The sequence below is a fragment of the Leptinotarsa decemlineata genome, unplaced genomic scaffold, assembly GCF_025532065.1.
Source record: "Leptinotarsa decemlineata unplaced genomic scaffold, Ldec_3_MD MMD2_tig00026354_RagTag_RagTag, whole genome shotgun sequence".
NCBI classification, from domain to species: Eukaryota; Metazoa; Arthropoda; class Insecta; order Coleoptera; family Chrysomelidae; genus Leptinotarsa; species Leptinotarsa decemlineata.
In genome coordinates this window covers 15,084,830-15,106,646 of record NW_027412702.1, presented here as the reverse complement: position 1 = coordinate 15,106,646, position 21,817 = coordinate 15,084,830, and the positions used below count along the sequence as shown (strand labels likewise).

Here is a 21,817-nt window from a genome sequence, read left to right as displayed (position 1 = left end):
TCAGGGATCAACTCTCTACTAGTCACTGGAGGCTGTCTATTGACATGACACCTGAACAAAATAGTACATCGGAGACCTTAGTTGCAGGCAATGTAATGTTACGTTTTTCTCCGTGGGTTAACAAATAATTGACTACACTGAACAATAATCACACTTAACTTTATTTCACTTTGAATACAACAAACACTTCAAAGTGAAACTTCAATTATTATTCGAATGTCTATCGCCTTACTAGATCGCTCCGCGTACCACACTGTAACTTCCACTTGACTGTCTCGATGGGCGAGTGAATGGTGTTAAATTTGGCAATCGAAAGCGCTGGAACATTCCTTGGAATTCCATCGAAGCCGGTAGCATTATTCTCGCTACATCTAGGACGGCAGCGAACATTCGCTTCTTAGCTACGTCACAATTGGTTTATGCTTATTTTCTTTAGGGCATGATTTACAACAGTAATAAAGGGACAGAGACTTGAAAGAAATGGACAAGTCTAAGGGCTGCTAAGTAGTAGAAAGAAAAAAAAAGAACGAGAGACTAGAAGAAAATAATCAATTTATTATCTTAAATCCTACAACCACAAAATTCTTGATCCCAAACTTATTAACCCCTAGTTTGGGGTTATGAGTTATTGAATTTGGCATTTGAAGATTGGATCAAAATATTCAAAATGGATTTTGAAGGGTGGTTATTTAATAGTTAAGTAGTAAGTCACAGATTATTTAGTTCGAAGACTACATCAGAGTTCAGACAAGTGACGGAGGTTAAAAGTGGAAGTGAATTAATAGACTAATTTTAAAGTGTAATTGATGAGGTAATTGAAGTAAGTAGTGTAAGTTTGAATCGTAACTTTTTTTTGTGGAAAAAATTATTTTATTGGCGTGTGGATGGCAAAATCCCCCCAAAAAAGGTTGTTAGAGAAGTGTTGTTGTAATTTGAGTTAATTAATTATTTGATTTTTATCATTCATACTATTGAAATTAAGAACCCATATAGACGTACAAGGCTGGACTGATAAGTGATCCGCATAGCCAAGAGAACACAATTTTATTGGCAAAATTAGTTTAATTTAATTTCTTTTATATCCTCCCAATGATGAATTTGGGAGTCCTCAGAACACGCTTGTTACATTTTGATTATATAAAAGTTAAATTTCCCAAAAATAAATAAAAATATTGTGTTTTTAGGATTCCTCTTAATCACTGTTTCGCAGAAAAAATTCAATATCCCTATTTAAAAAGAAACACTGAAGACAAGATATGAGAATTAATACTGGTTAGGTAAGGTGTGATGTAAAATCGAAACAATATCCGGTTCAAAAGTTTTAATCACATAAACAAGAGAAAATGGTAAATTTAAATTATAGGTACATGAGATATAAATAATCAAGGAATGACAACTACCAATAGACCTAGTGCAATAGATCAACAAAATTACTGATTGTATATGATAAATAACAAATGCAATCATCTCAAAACAGTACCGAAAAAAATTTAATACTTATTCAGCACCTACAACAAAACTAACGAGTAAAACTGGCACTATGTGCGTTTTTCATATGGTGGAAATATGCATTTACATAAATTGTTCTGTAATATCAATATCAAAGAACTTCAATGAATCAATCAGTTCAAAAAAATAACAATGCCCTGCATTAGTACAAACTTTGGTTGACATTTGTGTAAATAAGTTGTAAACTCAACACTAGAAAAGAGTTGCTGCAACTCGTTAGAAAGTAGTTTCAAAATTGGATTTATAAAACTCATCGCAAGCAACATTACTGTTCAATTTAGAAAAGTACACAAAACCCTAGTAATATTGCTCATAATATCATCAAATATTCCATTGATTTTTTCACCAATAAATTACTCATTGATAAAATTCATGTTTGGAAAGTCTTATTCAAAATCACAAAGAAAGTATTGTTGTGATAAGAGTAATCTTATTGAAAAATCCACAAACTTTCTTGATTTTATAGACAAATCCAAATATGAAACCACTTGTTATCAAAACATAGACACTGTTCTGAAAACACCCTAACCTCCTCGAAGAATTTCACATGAAGATCGATGATGAAAGGTGTGATTTGGCTTAGAATTATATAAGAAAATAATAGTCAACATACGAATCATGACTAGTCACATGACACTTTAACAATTTACTATTTCTGTAGATCACTATCTGCTTCAATTACCACATGTGCGTTTCACGTATTTCACTTATTATGTGAGAAGCTCTTTGGAGGGCCTGGAAAACAAAAACAAATACTTAAGAAAAAACGCTAGTACCTACAATTACAGCACAAACAATTACAATACTACAGGGATATATGATGTAATCGGCCGATATTTGATGAAAATCCATAATGTATTCAAGAAACACTTTATTATGAACAGTTTTACAAAAAAGCAACACGTATTTTGCTATACAATAGCTTCTATGAAGTGATTATAGACTCTAGACACTCCCAAAGAAGCTATTGTATAGCGAAACACGTGTTGCGTTTTTGTAAAACTGTTTAGTAGTGAAAATCTCACAATGGGGTGTTTCTTGATTACTACAACGATTTTCAATCTAGATGTTGAAGTCTAATCTACTCAAGAAACTAGTGATAATTGAATAGAACTGCTTTAGAAATCGTTTTATGATTCCAAATAATTCTCGTTAATTTGTTGCAACTCCACATGTGACAAAGGTGTTGAAGGAATTCCTGTGTGATCATTCTTTATTGTTTACAAATTTCACCGGTTCAAGTTGAGATTGTTGTTCGTGCATGATATTTATTGAAATAATGCTTTTCTAGTTTTATTCGGATTTTATACATATGTTCAATGTTATGGAATGATCCATGTGTGATAATTTTTCTTTCAAAATGAATTTTATCAAGATGTAGTCAGTAAAGCCATTATGCCTTTGGGCAAGTAGATTCCCTATTATGAAGTTATCACTGTGTCAATATAAAAAAGTGCAATTTTCTAATAATTTGTAATTTTGTATTTCTTAAATGAAAAAACTAGAATTTTATTTAATTACTAGAGTCAAAATGTTGTTTTAATATTTCTATTATCCTTTTCAGTTGTTTGTTTAATAAAACTTCCTTGTATTCAAAGTGCAGTGTACTTCTTGTCAACCTCCAGTGCTTCAAAATGTTGCAACAAATATTTTTTCCAGAATCGATTCGACAATTCAATGAACATAATATCAACTTTCAAAAATCAATAAAGAAGCTCTCTTTCTGAAACGAGCATCTGAAGCTTAACCTTAATTTTTATGTAACCATTACAATACTCTTTTGTACTGTTTCTTTTTCACAATGCCAAGTGTTCATATTTTATATGCATTATAATAAAAAAAATCTTTCTTTCCGAGATTATAATTAAGATTAGCAGATTCCTCTCAGAAACGTGTTGTTTTCAGTCATTGTATTTTCTTTTGATAAAATGAAGAATATTTTATGTAATTAATATTTGAATTTAAAATGAACTTATCAATTATATATTCAATTAAAACATCACATCTACTTCGGAAGCTTCCATAAATATACGAAACTTCACATATTTTTGTTTTCATCATCACGCAATTAATTAAATTGTGCGCGCCACAATCGGTGAAGGGGAAGTCACAGTCTACGGTCTATTCTCTCTCTATAACCCGCGCTCCCTTGAGTCTAGCGACTTCAACACAATCTGTGTCTTAGATATTGGTTTGCTGAATCCATTAATTTTTTTAAGTCTACATTAGTTGGGGCAAATTCAAATATAATTTGTAATTACTTAGTTACGTCTCATGAATGTTAAAAAAACAATAATCGAATACTTGAAATTCACTCTTACCTTCAACATGTCGCTTGCTTCTCTACGTCTCTGAGCAATATGTTCAGATTCATCCAACAGCTTATCGGCATTGTCAGCTTTATAGAGGTGTGTCACTAGCTCAGACTGCAAGTTGTCTTTCACGTAATTAACTAAGAAATGCATCACCGCCTTGGGTACTGTGTCCTGAATGGACTTCTTCACAATGTAGAAATAAGATTTTATCAAACGTTCTGGAAACAAAACGCTCAGTTGATTGAAAGTTTTTCAATCTCCACCTGAATGAAAATGTACCCTAAATAATAAAAGTAATCCTCACCAATGATTTCACAGTCATGTTCCTCGTTTTCAGACAATTTTCTGCTGGTATTTATGGGTACTTCCGGAAGCAAATTAACTGGTTTCTGAGGACTCAAAACGGACCTTAATTCAGCCTCGTTTTTAATTTCCGCCACAGAATTTGCATGGTTGAGATCATTTTCGACACCATTATGAGGATGATTAGGCATCCATGAATTCGGTTCGGTTTTCACTTGAGGATTATGAGTGGATCGAGTCTGAAATTCACAAAATTAAATAGTTATTTGATTATCACTCCCGAGAAAAACATAAATCACCAATTCGCTTAAGGTGCAATGGTTTAATAACTATATAAGAGGAGCAAATCTTTGAATGAAGATTTTGTTTTGAAAAATGACATAAATTATGATGCACCATAGGAATTGGTTGTAGAACCAATATTATTTTTTATGTAAACAAATTCAATATCTAAACTGGATTGATCTATATGTTTGAATCTGTTTAAAACCTGTTTTTCCGTTAATCAGCTTTCACCCTCATACAAACGACAACTCTCATAAGTTGACAAACTTAAGCGAGCTAAGGAATAACGAGGTCTTACCTTTAAACGTGTGATTCCTAATACGAAATTACACGGAATGATACAAGATTCTACAAATTTCGGAAAGTAGTGAAAATGTTGCGAGTGAAATTTAATATGATTAAGTTATTGGCACCTGAATCAAGTAAGTTTGATGATTGCGTCAAGGAGAGATACATGCACCTCTTTAAAGTTCCATTTAACCTCAAGTATTAAGATTAAAAGCCAAATGGTTCATTTTTCACTACACGAAGGGTTCAACATTAACAATCCAGATTATATGAACTTGCGATCCAACACCAGACAGCCCTGTTTCAACCCGCTAGGCTGTGCCACCCAACTGCCCTAAAAAGCACAAGCCTGAAAGTAAAGTTGATGACATCTCGCCCTACGAAAATGCCATCTATGGGATAGACCGAAAATTCAGTTTTTAAATTTCAAACATAAACAAGGCTCCCCAAGGTGGTCAGTTGCAAAACCAAGCTTTGAAAGAGATTGGTCTTATATTCTTCATTGAAGTTTTCACAGCAAGGCAACTAGATGAACTTGTGATAACATCAGACGGCACTGTTTCGACCAGCCAAGGTCTCATCAGTGGTGCTAGGCTGAACGACTGGCGAGTCGAAACAGCCGGTTCCAATGCTTTACCACTCGTCAATGCAGAAAAGATCTACTCCGAACAACAATGTGCAACTCTTTTTGCTGATGTTCCTGAATTTTCTCTGTTCAGCCTCACATACTGCTTCAATTATTAACATTTGTTTTTCCTAATTTTTGAATTGGTCTTTCCCCAGTTGAAGAGGTAAAATCGAGATCTCAACATATTTGACAATATTTTGTATGATATTTGCGAACTGTGACCGCCAAAATCTCATTATTTCTTGAATATTGTGTGTACTGAACACATGTATTGTCAGCACTTCATCCCACAAATGGCGCCAATTTCAAATCTTGCATTATTTTTGAGTCAGACACCCTTCACTACAAAAAGATTATATTATTTCAAAGACTACTCAAAATCATATAAAGTTGAAGCATTTGAAAATAATCACTTTCAATTCAATACATTGAAAATAACGCCTAGTAATTTTAGTTTGAGGTAACGTATTTGAAAACACTAAAAATGGTAACTCCCATACGTCAATCATTGTTAAATCAAATAATTACAGAGAACTTACCAAGCTGAATGAAATATTCAAAACGAAAATACGTTTGATTTTGTTTGGATTTGAGATCAACTTTTGAATATCAAATTCAGAAAAAGTATCAAAAACCTAATTTTTTGATAGCTATGAAAATAGATGAATAAACTATATATGCACATTCATTTGTTTATAATTGTCAGTTCACTCCCAGTCTCACATTGAAGTGTTTTATAACACAAAAGCAGATGTTATAAAAACAAATTTGTTACAGCCAACACGAATTAAACTAATGTTAGTCAAACGATGAATCCACCTGTACTTTTTCAACACATTCAAATTACGTATTAATTTGAAATACCTGAACAGCTCTCATGAAATCATAGCTAGCTGCAGGCATAATTCGGAAAAGATAGTTAAAGAAATCATCCTGTTCCTGGGATGAGCTTAAAGGAGCTGGAACATTTTGTGGCATCTACAATAAAAATGCAAAATTTGTCGATACTCTATACATACAAAACAAAGATTTTTATGTGGACGATGTTAGAAGAAAAGATGATTTGGTAACCTCTTGGCAAAGAAAGGTATAGAAACCTACGTTCGATATTTTTTTAACCACGATTATTGTTGAAACATTTCTTTGATTTGTATTATTATTGAACAATTTCAGATGTAGAGTTTCACAAAACAAATGTTTCAAAAAATAAAGGGCCTTCAGACAATTTTTCAAGAAAAAAGAGTATGTGAGTTGTTCCAACATTTCCATAGCTTTTGAGTTGAGAAATAGGAGACCTCCATGAAAGGGAAACACTAGAAAAAAAATTCCAATAGTTGTACTAATTTTTATAAAAAGGCATCTTAGCATGTGGGAAACCTTTAAACTTCCTGAATACGGTCAGCAAAAAGAGAAGAAATCATATACAGTTTTCTTCAGGAGAAGTGAATAGATAATTTTGAAATTAAGTAGAAAATCACAAACAACTACAACTTAGAATAAATAGATATGAAGAAGCTTTTCAATTGAGCAGTGGAAAAGCATGTACCAGAAAAGTTGAAAAAGGCATTCAACAAGTTAATCTTGATCCCAAACACCAATATACATGAGTAACACAGTTTTTCCTTTCAAATTCAATACATTTATGAAGAAAAAAGTCAAATTCTGTTGAGTTTGAATAGGTTTTGTTGAATTTCGTGCAAGTTTTCTAATCTGAATTGAATGTTTGGACCACCTAACCTCTTTTCATTAAAAAAAAAAGATTAACAAAGCTATCACAGAAAAATCAAACTTGGCGTAAAATTTTTGTCTTGGCAGCTTGTATTTTGTTTTGAAATCTACTAGTCGATTTACCACTACCAAAGAATTCATTGTTGTGTACTAAAAACAAACATCTTATGAGTAGAAACTAACTGATTACCCTTACACAAACTAGCATCTTGAAACTGTGGAAGGACATCTCTATCACTATGCTATTCCCCATGCTATTTCTGTTCCTCCAGATTAGTTGATTAAAATTCTCAGTATTAGTTGAAAAGATTAGAAGCATTTTTCATAAAATTATATTTCAGAAAATTTTGACAGTCCAAACTTTCCAGGTCACAATTTCCATTTATTTTTGCTGTTTCAATTTTCCTCACATAGGACATTTAGAGTTGACAAGAGAATTCAGTTTCATCACTTTTCAAAAATACCATAATCCTAAATCATGACCCCGAAAATAGCAGTCCTAGTGGGTGAAGTCAGGGAACAAAAAAAGATAAAAATTAATTTGATATTTTGAGCTTTTGAATGACCAATTATTTGAGCTTATGATGAAAATTAGCAACACTATTCATAATAATTACATAACTTTCACACTATGAATTTTATACAAGACAGGTTTTGTTACACAATTGCTCCATCAGTTGAACTGCTGTGTACCAGTCTAACAAATGAAACCACCTCGTAGTAAAACATGTCCCAAATGAAAGGTATAGTGTGGAAATTACATAATCATTGTTTTGGTTGGTTTCCGGGTTTTGCTGTGGTTGTCTTTGGTTATAAACTCCAAATGTTTTGACTGCAAAGAAGACCGCAGCAAAACCGGGAAACCAACCAAAACATTGATGCCAGCCATGAAAACCGACATTGCTATATACATAATCATTATCATGGATAGAATTATTTGAGTGGTTGTGTGAGAGTTGATATCATGGTGTATAAGGATTCAACATCAACTATTTTTTATTGATTTTAGCAATAGCATCAGGAAAAAAGGCTGGTTAATATTTATAAATACTACACAATTTAAGTCAGTAAAGTTATGTTTGTTTATCCATCTAATAAATATATTTCCTTCTATATTGTGATGAAAATTATAAATCATACATTATCATACAATAAATGCTTATAATCAGGGACCATAATTAACTACAAAGTATTACCCCTAAATTATAATAATGGAAGGTAAGGTAAGGTAATGCAGAGAGGTAAGGTAAGGTATTAATTTTTTGACGTTCACGAAAAAGTAAATTATGAAGAATTGCCATAGTGATTATAGGTTTTGGTAATTTTTGGGTTGGCAGGAATGCATAAACAAATATTGACATTTCATTTCAATAATCTTGACAGCAGAAATCATTCATATGAAATAAATAATAACTTTCATTTCTATAATATTATGGGAGACACATATTTTATAACATTAATAGAACAATACCCAATAATTTATGATAAAAAAGATAAAAAATTTAAAAAGAAATTGATGAAGGTGAAGTCATGACAGGTGATTGCCAAAATAGTAGGGCTACCAGAGGAGAAATGTCAAAGGCGATATAAAGTTTTGAAAGATAGATGTACCAAAGAGAAAAAAAAGAAGTGGCTCAGTGCGGAAAGTCTGGTGCCGAACCAACTGATAGGAGAGAATGGCCTTCATTCAGCACCGAGACAATGCTGTATATTCCATTTTTCTCGATATCCTTTTTCAATGTCAGCCACTCAGCTTCAGTCGTTGGTGGTTTAAGATATATTGGGGCTAAAATTTTCCACAGAAAACCGCAAATTTCTCTTCTAGAGATATCGATCCATATTTTTTTTTAACAATAACATAACAATTTCACTAAATGTTCAAAACATATTTTGTTCATTCTTCTGTACACAAAAAATGGATCCTCATCATTTTTCATTCTTTTGAATAACTGAAATTGTCCCTGAGTCTTTCTGCTTCTCAGAATGGGTCTAACAATAAAACTCCTCCTTTTTCGTTTCTTTCTCTTGAGTAAAAGATACACACTTACTATTGACACGATCACGGCAATTTTTGTATTTACATCCCTCAAAAGAAAAATCAAATTTCACAATGTGACTTTTAAATTTATCTGGTGACATTACCTTTACACCATTCGGATATATCTGTCAAAGTTCGTAGTATGGCGCTTTCTGATTAGTCGGAGGTAAGAACGCAACGCAGAAAGTTGAAAATAGCCAACTTGTTACCTTGCCTTACCGACGTTACCTTACCTTACTTTTTATCATGTGTGTTTTCTCAATGCTTCAACTTTCTTACCTTACCTTACCTAGTTACCTTCCGTTTTTATAAACTAGGGGTTATAAAATAACAGAAATACGATATGGGAAAATAAAATCGTTATTATTATGTCTTGAAAAAAAAAACAACAATGAACTACAGTCAAATGTGAAATTGGTTACAGAAAGAACACATTGAAAAATAATTCAAGTATAATAGAAAAAAACTGCAAACTATGGAATTCCACTAATTAGATTTTTTTTCAATTGATATTTGAATTTTGTAATGGAATAGTGCTTCTTTATTTTCTCTGGAATTGAATTATATATAATTATCCATAGTTTTGAATTAGTTAGTTCACTTTAGTTCTTCACATTGCAACCGCTACCTATATGTCAAATCTGGTACTTCTGGAACTAACTAATTTGATGGGTAGTAAGTCGAAAGACAAAAAAAAATCATTAATTCAATGTAACATGTAACGTAGCAGAACATACTTTGGAGTAATTCTTGGGAATAATTAATCGACCATAATAATAAAGAAATATAATTATAGAAAACCCATTCAATAACAAAATAAAAAACAAAATGATACGATACCTTACTTACCACTTCCTGTACGTCGGGCTGGTATTTTCCATACATACTCTTGGGTCGGCTTGGTCTAGATCCGTCGCCGGATTTGATCATTGAGGGAACCATTGAGATTTCTTTATAGAAGTCAGGATGCTTGGTGTTTATGTACGCCAATTCTATGGCTACAAGATTCTCCACCATAACATTAGTGGTTGGCAACCGGCGCCTCAAAAGTTGAGTAACAACATCAACAATTTTCTCATACAGTCTTGGGAAACGCATCATTTCTTGTTGTACCTCGTTACCACAATGCTATAAGAATGGAGGGGTGAAAATTTTGTTTTCCAAATAACACAATTATATTTAATAAAAAAACAAATATCTTAGAAACATAAAACAACATATACTATTGAATCCATTCAAGACAAATAAAAAAAAAATTGAATTATACTTGTAGAAAGAAATTCATTCTTTTATTGAAAATACCATATATATTAATATTTCATAATAGTCATTGTATTCATAGAATGGTGATCCAATTAAAAAAGTTTAAATATGAAGAAAATTCCAAGTACATAAAATAAATTAGCCTTTTTAATATAATTTCTCATTTATTCCCACTATTTATTATTATTATACCTCTACGCTAGGTGCTAACCACAAAATGTTTCATATAGTTTCCAAAATGTCAGATGAGTACCCTATAAAAGGTTAGGCAAAGTTATCAAAAACAACAAGTTACTGATAAACTGAACATGCTTCATTGAGGCAAATACATAACCTATGAAAGTCTTAGCTCTTTTTTTCAATAGACAAAATTTATTCATTCGACAACTTACTGAAAAACATAACATTTTACTTTTGACAAAACTATATTGAATTAATGGAGTGGAGTGGAACATGTCTTTATTTCATATTATATTTTTAAGGCCTTCGCAGGCTTCAAAAATTTATTTAGTTGAACGATGATCATCAAATTATATTTATCTGAATCTTTTCTTATTATCAAAAGTTGTTATTGATTTTTACTTGAACATTTTTAATAACTTTCTTATACCACCTTATACCTCTGCGTGGAAGTTTTGTACTAAATAAATAAATAATTTCCTACCTGTATAATTCTTTGCATTTCTTCATGAATCAGTTCCACACATCGTAAGGATGGCTCTTCCAGTCTTCTAATTTGTCTTTTGACTAATAACTCAAAGGACACTTCAGGTACAAACAGAGCTGGGCGAGGGCCATTTGCATTCCTATAATACGTTGTGATTGAAATAGTAAATTTTCTAAATAATCCAACAAATTCACATTACCTGATAGCGGTGAGAATATCAATTTTGTGCAATCCAGATAAAGGATGTATCGAATCCAAAGTCCTTCCAAATGTTTCGTGGAAAATGTAACATATTCTAGCACCCCCACACAATTCTGTCGTCTCAATGTTCCTAGAAGTACCTTCGATAGTCGAGCAATATGCAGATGCAAACTTTGTTATAATCTGCAGCAAAGTTTTGCTTTTGTCCGATATATCTTCACCATAAGAGCTCAGTAGAGAATGGTACTGAGACATCATCAGGTTGACCCGGGTCTAAAAATTAAAATTTGGATACGGATTATAATATATTCAAGAAACACTTTATTCTATAACGAAACACGTGTTGCGTTTTTGTGAAACTGTTCAGTTAAAATCTCACAATAAACTGTTGAATACGTTGTGGATTTGGCCAAAATCGACGAAAACAAATAAGAAAGATAAGATAGGGAATGCTATGAATGAAAATGAAGAATAAAATACCTATACTAGTGAAAAGATTTGCAAAAATACTCTCGAAAACTATGAATAGTGACTGTTCGATAAGAACTGTATTTACCGTATGTGGGCTGGTTGTTAGATATTTAAGAAAAAAACAATTCAGAAAATAATGATGGACGACACCAACCTCATTTATTTCCGGAAAATCTCTTTGCTCTCTGGTTTCACTTCCTAATATTTAATCGTGGGATACCCTGTTAGCGCGATCTTGAAGGAATCTTGAAGGACGATGTTTTAGCAGTAGATATTTATAATTTTTACTTGACAAAACATTTAGTTGAACACACATCTTTTCTCCGTCTTTTTCATTCACGACTGTCCGTCCGGCCTCCGCGCGTGCGCATAAGGCCGGTGTAACCAGTGATGAAATGTTAACAATAATAATAATAATAACCATACCGGAACCCACACACAAGAACAGGTGAATACCGAACAGTGTCTATTAGCTAGCGATAGACACTGCTTCACTGCTTTTTCAAATTGAAAATGGCCAAGGTTTGCAGGCCCCACTTCTAATGGTGATTGAACAATTCGTCACCATTATAGTAGATGGAATATCTGATTAAATTCGAGGTGAGAATGGGAACTCTGAAACTATAATTGCTATTGCGAGTATTATACGGAGAGCAAACAAAGTTAAACTTATACTTATGTTCTTTCATATCACATCTGAGAATCAATTATTTATTTATCTATTTATTTATTTATTCAATTAGTATTCCCAATTACAATGTTATAAAGATAATAAATACATAATACAATAATAAACGCAATACAATAATATAGTGATAAAATCACAGTTCAATTTTGTCATGGAGGAAAAAAAAAAGGTTGTAAAATCTTAAACTGAACTAAAGATAATAAATACATAGTACAATAAGAATAATATAAAACAAAACACAATATGTTAGTAAAATCATAGTACAATACAATAGTGGTACGATATGTAGCATAAAAAAGAAAACAATATAATGATGAAATAGTATAGAATAATCAAAGGAAATGTTTCAGGAAATAATGAGACTTGGTTCAATTTTGATGGTATTTGTGGAGCTGCCAAAGATATCAACCTGTTAATACATATTCCCATTTCTGAGCATTCGAGTGACAGGAGAGAAAAAACCATAATTTGTGGAGTGGAACGGTATTTTAAATGTTTCGGTACTGACTCTGGTCTGTCTGTTGACATTCAAATTAGTTAAAGGTAAAATCTCCTCACAGTTGATGTTGCCAGTTAAAATTTTCTTTGAAAAACATACATCTAAAATAATTCTTCTATTCTTTGAAGATACTAGATTCATCTGATCTCTAATGTTGTATGCATATTCTCCTAAGTGTTTTACAGCTTCAATTTGGTTAATGTGTATCTCATAATATGGGCATAAAATTATTGAAGCGTACTCCAATAATGATCTAACTAATGAACAATATAACTTGAGAGTGTTCAAACTGAATTCCTTACATGATCTATTGATGAAGCCCAACATCTTGAATGATTTAGCTATAATATACTCATTATGAGATTTGAAGTTCAATTCACGATCAAACATAATTCCTAAGTCCTTTATCACTGATTTCCTAATAATTGGTATATTATTGATACTGTAGTCATGTAGTGAGTAATAAACTATTAGTGTGAGTGATAAACTATTAGTGAGTGATAAACTATGTTTGCAATATGGAAACCTAATTCATAGGAAACTACTCTCACACCATGACATTCTGAGAAAATGTTACTCTCAAGTTTTCAATATGTTCATCAAATTCCCCAATATTCTGGTATCACCTGTGAAAATCGTGAAACTACCAGATCCAGATCCTGACTTTGATAATTTCATTTTGGGAGCTTGCTTCATAAATATAAAAATTTGTGACCAAAATAAGTAATACTTGTTTAGAAAAAAATCTGACTCTTTCACTACCTGATTCATTGCTAAAGAAACAGTTTTTAATATAACTAGAAAGAGATATTTTTAGGAGAGATTAATTTTTGGGAAATAAAAGTTTTGGCTTTCTACTGAATACAGAAAAATGTATTTTGTATAATTCAGTGTTCATATGAAAGTAGTTGTTCTGAAAGTTTTTTCTTTTATGTAATTGAATGTTTATTTCAAAGTAGCAATTTCGAGAGGGCTTTTTCTTTCGGGGAATGTCGGGAAGTTACTTCTTTGCATGATCTACACATCTTTGTAAAGAGTTGATTTTTTTCAATTGCTTGCTCTCTTCCTTTCTTAGGAAGATTCCTACATATTTTTTTTTATAAAGAAGTGTAGAAAGCCAAAACAATTCTTTCCCAAATCTTCAATATATCAGACCATACAATTGTATACTCACTTGCCAAACCAAATAACAGTTATCAAAGATCTGAAGCAATTCAGAAAGTCTGTCAAGGATGTTCTGGCAGGAAAAATCCTCAACAGTATTAAGGAATATTTTTCATTTGAATTTTCACATTTCCATGATATTTCTCAATTGACATTTTTTTCAACTCTGATTTGTGTACACCTGTTTTCAAGTTTTAGTTGAGAATGTTATTTTTTATTGAATTTTTGTATTTTTAGGAAGTAACTCTTTGTTCAATGTGCGTATACTATTTATATAATTGTATTGACTTTTTCAACAAAATCTTACCATTTTAGACAAGGAAGCATAGCTTACCTATCTATCTTGATTCACTCACCTTGAGATCTGGTAAACAATCTCTAATATGGTGCATCAACAGTCTATTCAAAGTCTTCGCTAGATAAGGTGTACCGTTTCTCGCTGCAAGAGTGGGGTACTTGCTTTGCAGAAACGTGGCTTCATCTTTCAATGAGTCTTTGATAGTTTTATTGTTCATAATATCTTGCTGGGATCTGTTTACCACTCCAATAATTCCCAGTTTGACAGGAATCACTCTACCGCACAGAATATCAATGGCATCAGTACCTGAAATTATTCAAAAATTGAATGAAACTGGCCGATACTTGAAAGATAAATTATTGCATAGGTCATAATGCCGTTGTCATGTATTTATATAATATTCTACTAGAGATATATAAACAATCATTGACATTCGAGACTCAGAATGATATACATGAATACAAAACAAGATATGCTACACGAGTGAAAAATCCTCGATTTAGACTGATGTTCAAATTTTTATATTTTCAACTCATTTTTAGATAGTATAAAAAAAACTCAGTTACAATAACTTTAAATAGCCATAAAGCGTTATCTCATCAAAATAAAATTATGATTGATGTTTGAATTGTATATATCATCATATTCTCACTGTTTGTAAAACACTTACTTTGTTTTAATGTTCTTCTTTTTTATATGTACACCAATCAATATTATAAATTTATATATTATCTTTTCAATTTTCGGTAATGTCCTGTAGAAAAATCTGATAGTACTCTCTACCAAACATTTTTTTGACATGCCATGACAATCAATCATTCTAAGAAACATAAATGTTTACAAAACATAATATAACACAACTTAATTTGAAAAAAGAAAAGGGTTATTTATCACTTGTTTTTTCATTTTTTTAACTGATTTTTCAGAAATAGCTTTCAAAATAATTGGAAGTTCTCATAAATAATAACCTCATCATGTAAAATTGATTGCTTCCATAATTTGTATTGACTTTATTGGTAATACTATTTTTTCGTTTTCCTAATATGGTTATTCATTCTAATCCTAAGTTATACTCTAAAAATATTAGTTACTAATCATGTCCAATCCAATAGTTTATTCCAATATTTATTTATAGTAAATAATTTAGAAGACAAACTATGATTACCAAGAACAAATTTATCAAAGATGGTAAATTTGTAATTTATGAATTTATTCATTTGCATACTACTAGAAGTGGTCACGGTCTGTGTCTCAGAATGAAGTTGTGTGGTGTAGTACGTTTAGGAGGATGTGAGTTTGGTGGAGTTGGAGAAAGGGCATCTCACAAAAGTTTTGCCTAGATCAAGAAAACTTCTTGTGCAGACCCTGACTATTTACCTGCATCCATCAAGTCCAATTTGGTAACTACAGCCAGGGTTCTCCGACCGTCTGGGTCGACATCTTTTGCAATAGCTAAACTTTCTGAAGTAGCCATGTCAGTATTAGCTGTCACCACAGCCAAAATTATAGAATTTGGATTGGCAATATATTTCAACACCAATTCTCTAATTTGTTGTTCTATATCAGGAGGTTGATCTCCTACAGGAACCTGGAATTCAAGTAATTCATTATTAAGAAGATTTTAGCTCTGAACAAAAAAAGAAAGATTTGTTTATAAATAAATATTTCTTGGATCTGGAAGACATACATGTTGACATAGAACAAGTCTATGGAACGTCTAGATAAATAAAATCAAAATATATAACTAACTGTCATTTATTGAAAACACTTTCGCCACACCATTCTACATTATATTAGTTAGTATAGAACTTTCCAAAAATTAATCATGGAATAAAATTAAGCATTACTTGAATACCTCAAGGGTCAATTTTACTAGTTCGGACTTACATTGTCTACTATATAAAATGATTTGAAATCCCTGAAACAACTAAAAAAGAAGAATTAAAAATGAATAGCTGAAAATAACAATTATATTGAGCAAAATAAACCTGTAATGAAATTATAGTGAAATAAAATACAAGTAAAAATAGAACAATTGAATAAACGAAAAATAAAAAAGAAAATAAAAATAAAAAGTGGAGAGATTCCAAGTCACGTTAGTTCACGACGTTTCGATTGTTAGTATCTAGTTTGGCTGAATACGTTGTTGGACAACATGTATGCGGCTTCCTTGAATTTTCTCCCAAACCAATGATCCTCTCTGTGTAAGATCTCAGCTTGGGATCACTCGATGTTGTGTTGATGGGTCCAAACATGGTCTGCTATTCCTGATTTGCTGGTTTCCCCTCGGTGTGTGTTTCTTGTGCTCGGCAATGCGAACATTCAATGGCCGGTAAATGCAATTCTTAGAATCGCAGTCTGCGTTTGGTGGCCTGTTTTTTGTGAGGCTGCAACGGATAGTGTTACCGGATCACACTTTTTTTAATTGGTGTCCAGTCAGTGGACGCACCCCTTTGTGAACAAAACTGTTATTTCTAGTTGAAGGACGAATTCTTTACAATGGGATCGCAACTTTCACCAGTCATAGCCAACATATATACGGAGTGGTTTGAAACTCTGGCCATTGAAGAAGCCCACAAGAAACCTCGATTCTGGTTGAGATATGTTGACGACACCTTTATAATATGGAACCATGGGAATACTGAACTAGACGCCTTCCTGAAACACATCAACAGCGTGAGACCTTCCATCACTTTCACAATGGAGAAGGAAATCCACAACAAATTGTCATACTTAGACGTTTTGGTGAAAAGGACCGACACTAAGTGGGAAACATCTGTATACCGAAAACCCACTCATACGGGACAGTATCTGAACCACGAATCCAACCATCATCAATTGACTGAAAGAGGAATCATCAAGACTCTATTAGACCGTGCTTTTGGGCTCTGTAATACGAAGGAAGGTCTCGAGAAGGAACTAGACATCATCAAAAATGATCTTCAACGGAATGGCTACTCCAAAGCGATGGTAGAAAATACTTTGGCTAAAAGACAGCAGGAGCCTCGCAAGGAAGAGAAGCCGTCACAACCAGTGCTTGCACTTCCCTACATCAGAGGATTATCGGAGAGGATAAGAAGAATTGGTTCCAAGTACAACATCAGAACCTGCTTCAGATCCGGTAACACTATCCGTAGCAGCCTCACTAAAACCAGGCCACCAAACGCGGACTGCGATTCCAAGAATTGCATTTACCGGATACCCTGTGAGTGCGGAAAATCCTATATTGGTGAAACTAAGAGGCCATTAAATGTTCGCATTGCCGAGCACAAGAAACACACACAGCGAGGGGAAACCAGCAAATCAGGAATAGCAGACCATTTTTGGACCCATCGGTCGGTCGGTCGATAGCCAAACGGTTCGGCGTGGGTGCTTTGTTCACTCACTCGAATTGACTGCCGTGTTGGTCGGTGGTTCAAGCCCTAGTCTGAACGATCGATCTTCACTTGCTATCGTCCAACCCGTGTTAGGAATCACACGTAAAAAGGTAAGACCTCGTTAATTCTTAGCTCGCACAAGTTTCGACTTCTGAGGGTTGTCGTTCGTAGGGGTGCGACAGCTGGTTAACGGAAAAACAGATTTTAAACAGATCAACACAACATCGAGTGGTCCCAAGCTGAGATCCCAAGCCGCATACATGTTGTCCAACAACGTATTCAGCCAAGCCAGCGTAGAAATACTCAACATATGGAAACCCATCATCAAGCGAAAAATGACCAACTCCCGCCAAACGGTCATCTCCCACAGAACCAGTGAAGCGGGGATAAGTGAAAATACTCGAACGACCTATAAATAGTCATCTCTCGGAGGAATCAGTCCAGTTATCACCCAAAGACGATTGTAGATACTAACAATCGAAACGTCGTGAACTAACGTCATTTGGTATCTCTCCACTTTTTATTTTCATTTTCTTTTTTCATTTCTTTATTTTTCATTTATTCAATTGTTCTATTTTTACTTGTATTTTATTTCACTATTATTTCATTTCAGGTTTATTTTGCTTAATATAATTGTTATTTTCAGCTATTCATTTTCAATTCTTCTTTTTTAGTTGTTTCAGGGATTTCAAATCATTTTATATAGTAGACAATGGAAGTCCGAACTAGTGAAATTCATCATGAAACATTGTCAATCACCTTCAAAAAAACTTCAAGGGTCATATTAACAAGTCTTCGATAGAGTAGCAGGCTTTGTCCCATAAAAATGGAACTTATTTAGATCTGGCCAGACTGTGAATTGGTATATCTAGCAGGGAAAAGTTGATATTTCACTGATATCACCTTGTTTCGTACAACCGTCTTGTGATTTTGAAAGTAAACTAAAGTAACTAAATCTGAAGAAAGTGATTCTGCTCATACATCATTCAAAGTTCCATTTAGAATTCATATCTTATGAAAGGTAAAGATCAATAATTACAATTCAATTTGCAATTCTAGTCACCTGCAGAAATGTATCAAATTCTATAGAGTATGAGTTTTCTTTGGAAATTTCATTCAGAAAAGTTGAATGAAAATAATATTCATATATTATATTTGGACTATATGATGTGAACTATAAAAATATTTCTTTATCACCTTCGTTATTCCTGGTAAATCAACCAGTGTCAAATTCACAACTTTTGTGGAATAAATCTTCAGATTTATAGGCTCTGGACAAATACCCTTGTTACTTCCGGCCATTCTTGCTGTTTCTGCTTCAATTTCTAACCGAATTTGTTCAAAATCCCTGAATATTTTATCTTTGGCATGTAAAAATACTCCCCATTCATCAATTTCCACTGTTCCTGCAAGAAAACTTTATTATAAAAAAGCTCACGAGTCCTTCGAGTCTTAATGTTGTTTATCAACAATAGGCATATCGAATTATTTCAGTATCAAATAACCATTTTTGTCTATTTGCTAGTGATATATCGTATATCACAGCATAAAACTAAATATTTAGTATCATGTTTCGAAGAATATTGTGGGTTGAATAATCTAAAGGTTAGCATAAACTAAGAGACATAAATGCAATGCAATTTATTCGACTTAGCAGACTTGATGAAAAACACTTTGCGTTAGGTATGGGGTAAATTTGATTAGTACTTATTACATGGATGAACAGCCTATGAACACACTCCTAAATGTACTGTTAATTATTCAGAATTTTGAAAAGAAGTTAACTTCAACAGAAAGAAGTTACCAATTTGATTTGTTTATTATTGGCTACAAATTTAGGTAATGCCGTTTCCTGCACAATATTAACTGATAGATGTTCCATTTACTCCAATGCAAAAAAAATTCCAATCTAAATTTCTGAGTGATTTGGGAGTTAGAATTCAAATTAATTTTTTTAATTTATAGAAGCAGGAAATAAATTGAACATTTTAATATTACATAAGAAAGTTTCTTTGTGCACAGTTTTATATATTAGACAAAACAGTGTTTTAAAAAAAAGTCAAACCTGTAGTACCCCTTTCTTGATGAAGATAGATAATAAATACTTTCTAACATTTCTTTACAGAATTATGCCCAAGTTAATGTGCAAGACACAAATCATTTTATGAATAAGCTGTCCGCTATTAGAAATTATGAACAAATCATGATTGACGACCTAGCGAACAAATAATTTCTTATGATTTCCTAACTATTCGAAGAATATTTCAGCATAGTTTTGTAGGTTTTTAGGCTAAAGGTATCACATTAAGCAAACTATACCACATATGAGATTACTAACAACTTACCATTATATTGATTTCTAGAGTCATCCTCATCAGTTTTCAGAACAAACTCTAAGTTGATTTTGGATAAGCAGACATTACGGTAAGACCTTGTGGCTTAAATTCATAAAAAGGTCACGGTTGGTCAATTGGTACATATGTTAATTGCCATCAACCGGTTACAATAAAAAAATGTGTTTCATCAATGCAAACTCTGAACATGGTACCTTCTTTGATATCACATGCTGTGTATATTATTTTATGGGCCACATCCATTTTTAAAGAGTTATATTTTTCATTAAACTTTATATTGTTATAAGAGGTGCTGCTTCTTTGGTTGTATTAGAAATTTTAAAGTATTTAGAAGTAAAAGCAGAACAATCAAAATGACATGGTTTTTTGAAACATCTTGAGAATTGTAATTTTGTCAGTAGTTTTAAGTACATTTGAATGATAACTTTTTCATTCAATCAACTTTCTTTTGAGAGTAAAATTTTTGAACGAATATTAAATGAATAAATTTTAATTTGAAATTTATGATCAACAAACTAAGATTACTATTTTGGGTATGATGAAAAAGTGTGTAGTATGAGATTGGTCTCATAAAATTCCTTAAAAATCTTATGACGATTTATAAAAAATTAAAATTGGAAATATTACTTATAGTCAATTTTCTGAAATTTTGACATTCTTTTAATGGATATATCTGCCAAGATAGGTTCAATGGAAACATTTTTACTCATATATTGGATAACAAAAATGAGTGATTAAGGGGAGAAAAAATTGTGAATTGGACCAGCTCAGATAAAAAATATATTATCAAGATTTATATCCAAAGTACACCAAATTTAACAGGTTGAAATATGTAATAATAGGTCTTAAGAAGTCTAATGTTTAAAACAGGATTTTGCTTCAAACAACAGATAAGTAAATTATTTGATGAATCACTAGGTGAATGTCATATTTTCCTTTGTTACTAGTGTTAACCACATACATTATCTGTTTTAAAAACAAACGTGAAGGATGATTATTGAAAATTTTATATGTTCCTATGGTTGTTACCTGAAAGTTTGAATTGTGGGGCTTAACAATTTGTGATTTATAATGCAAATCTATGAATCCTGTATTTGATCTTATATTCCATAGTTTTTGTTCAACAGCATATAAAATGAATGAAATAAGAAAAATAATGGAAGAAAGTTTACCATCATGGGCATTTCTGTGATCCTTGTCTTCTTTTGGACAGTATACTAGTTGTAAAACGAGGGGTCTTCTGGTAACAATTCCCGTACCTCTGGGTAAAAATGATTTGCCAACTAAACTCTCAATAACCGAACTTTTACCAGAACTCTGAAAGAAATTTAATAGGGTTATGTCATCGGATCCATTTATGTCACATTTTGTAGGGTACCTGAGATCCTAGAACTATGATTTGTGGTAGATGGATGGCATCGGATCCCACAGTGTTGAATACATCCTGCAGTTTGTTGATTACAGGAATCAGGGCCTCCATTTTTTGACTTTCTACACCGGTTACCTATATTCTGATATATTGATCCTATCTTCTTTGTATTCTTGATCCAGTTTCATAGAACCATCTTAACTTTCGACAACTGATTTAATTTTATCAATTAAAATACTGAACTGAACCAGAACCAATTATTTTTCGTTAAAACTAAACATACGCCTCTTCTTAAATGATGGAGTTACAAAGAGGTATATCTTTTATGAAAATACCAAATGGAAGTTTTTTCAAATTTGACAACAGTTTTAA

At 32.3% G+C, this 21,817-nt stretch overlaps 1 protein-coding gene across 4 annotated transcripts; it reads right to left on the bottom strand.

Annotated features, from left to right (window-relative positions):
- Nucleotides 1–1,306: 1,306 nt before the first annotated feature.
- On the bottom strand, nt 1,307–21,815 carry Drp1 (Dynamin related protein 1). Of its 4 annotated transcripts, none has more exons than XM_023162420.2 (12): nt 21,455–21,815; nt 21,249–21,393; nt 18,920–19,128; nt 15,723–15,933; nt 14,404–14,651; nt 11,224–11,498; nt 11,022–11,163; nt 9,935–10,222; nt 6,193–6,306; nt 4,129–4,366; nt 3,831–4,042; nt 1,307–2,244 (listed from the first exon to the last, which is right to left on the bottom strand). In XM_023162420.2, the coding sequence occupies exons 1-12, from the start codon at nt 21,554–21,556 to the stop codon at nt 2,188–2,190; spliced, it is 2,241 nt and encodes a 746-aa protein (XP_023018188.1). In that variant the 5' UTR covers nt 21,557–21,815; the 3' UTR covers nt 1,307–2,187. The 4 variants fall into 4 exon arrangements, with proteins under 4 accessions (XP_023018188.1, XP_023018189.1, XP_023018190.1 ...); XM_023162421.2 differs by having other exon boundaries at nt 9,944–10,222; XM_023162422.2 differs by lacking the exon at nt 6,193–6,306 and having other exon boundaries at nt 21,455–21,813.
- Nucleotides 21,816–21,817: the final 2 nt, after the last annotated feature.

Coding starts and splice junctions, on each gene's coding strand:
- Drp1 (XM_023162420.2), bottom strand. CDS start 21,556: ATGGAGGCCCTGATTCCTGTAATCAACAAACTGCAGGATGTATTCAAC. Junction 11,164..11,223: donor GATATTCTCACCGCTATCAG/GTAATGTGAATT, acceptor AACGTATTATAG/GAATGCAAATGGCCCTCGCC. Junction 10,223..11,021: donor AAATGCAAAGAATTATACAG/GTAGGAAATTAT, acceptor CCATTCTTATAG/CATTGTGGTAACGAGGTACA.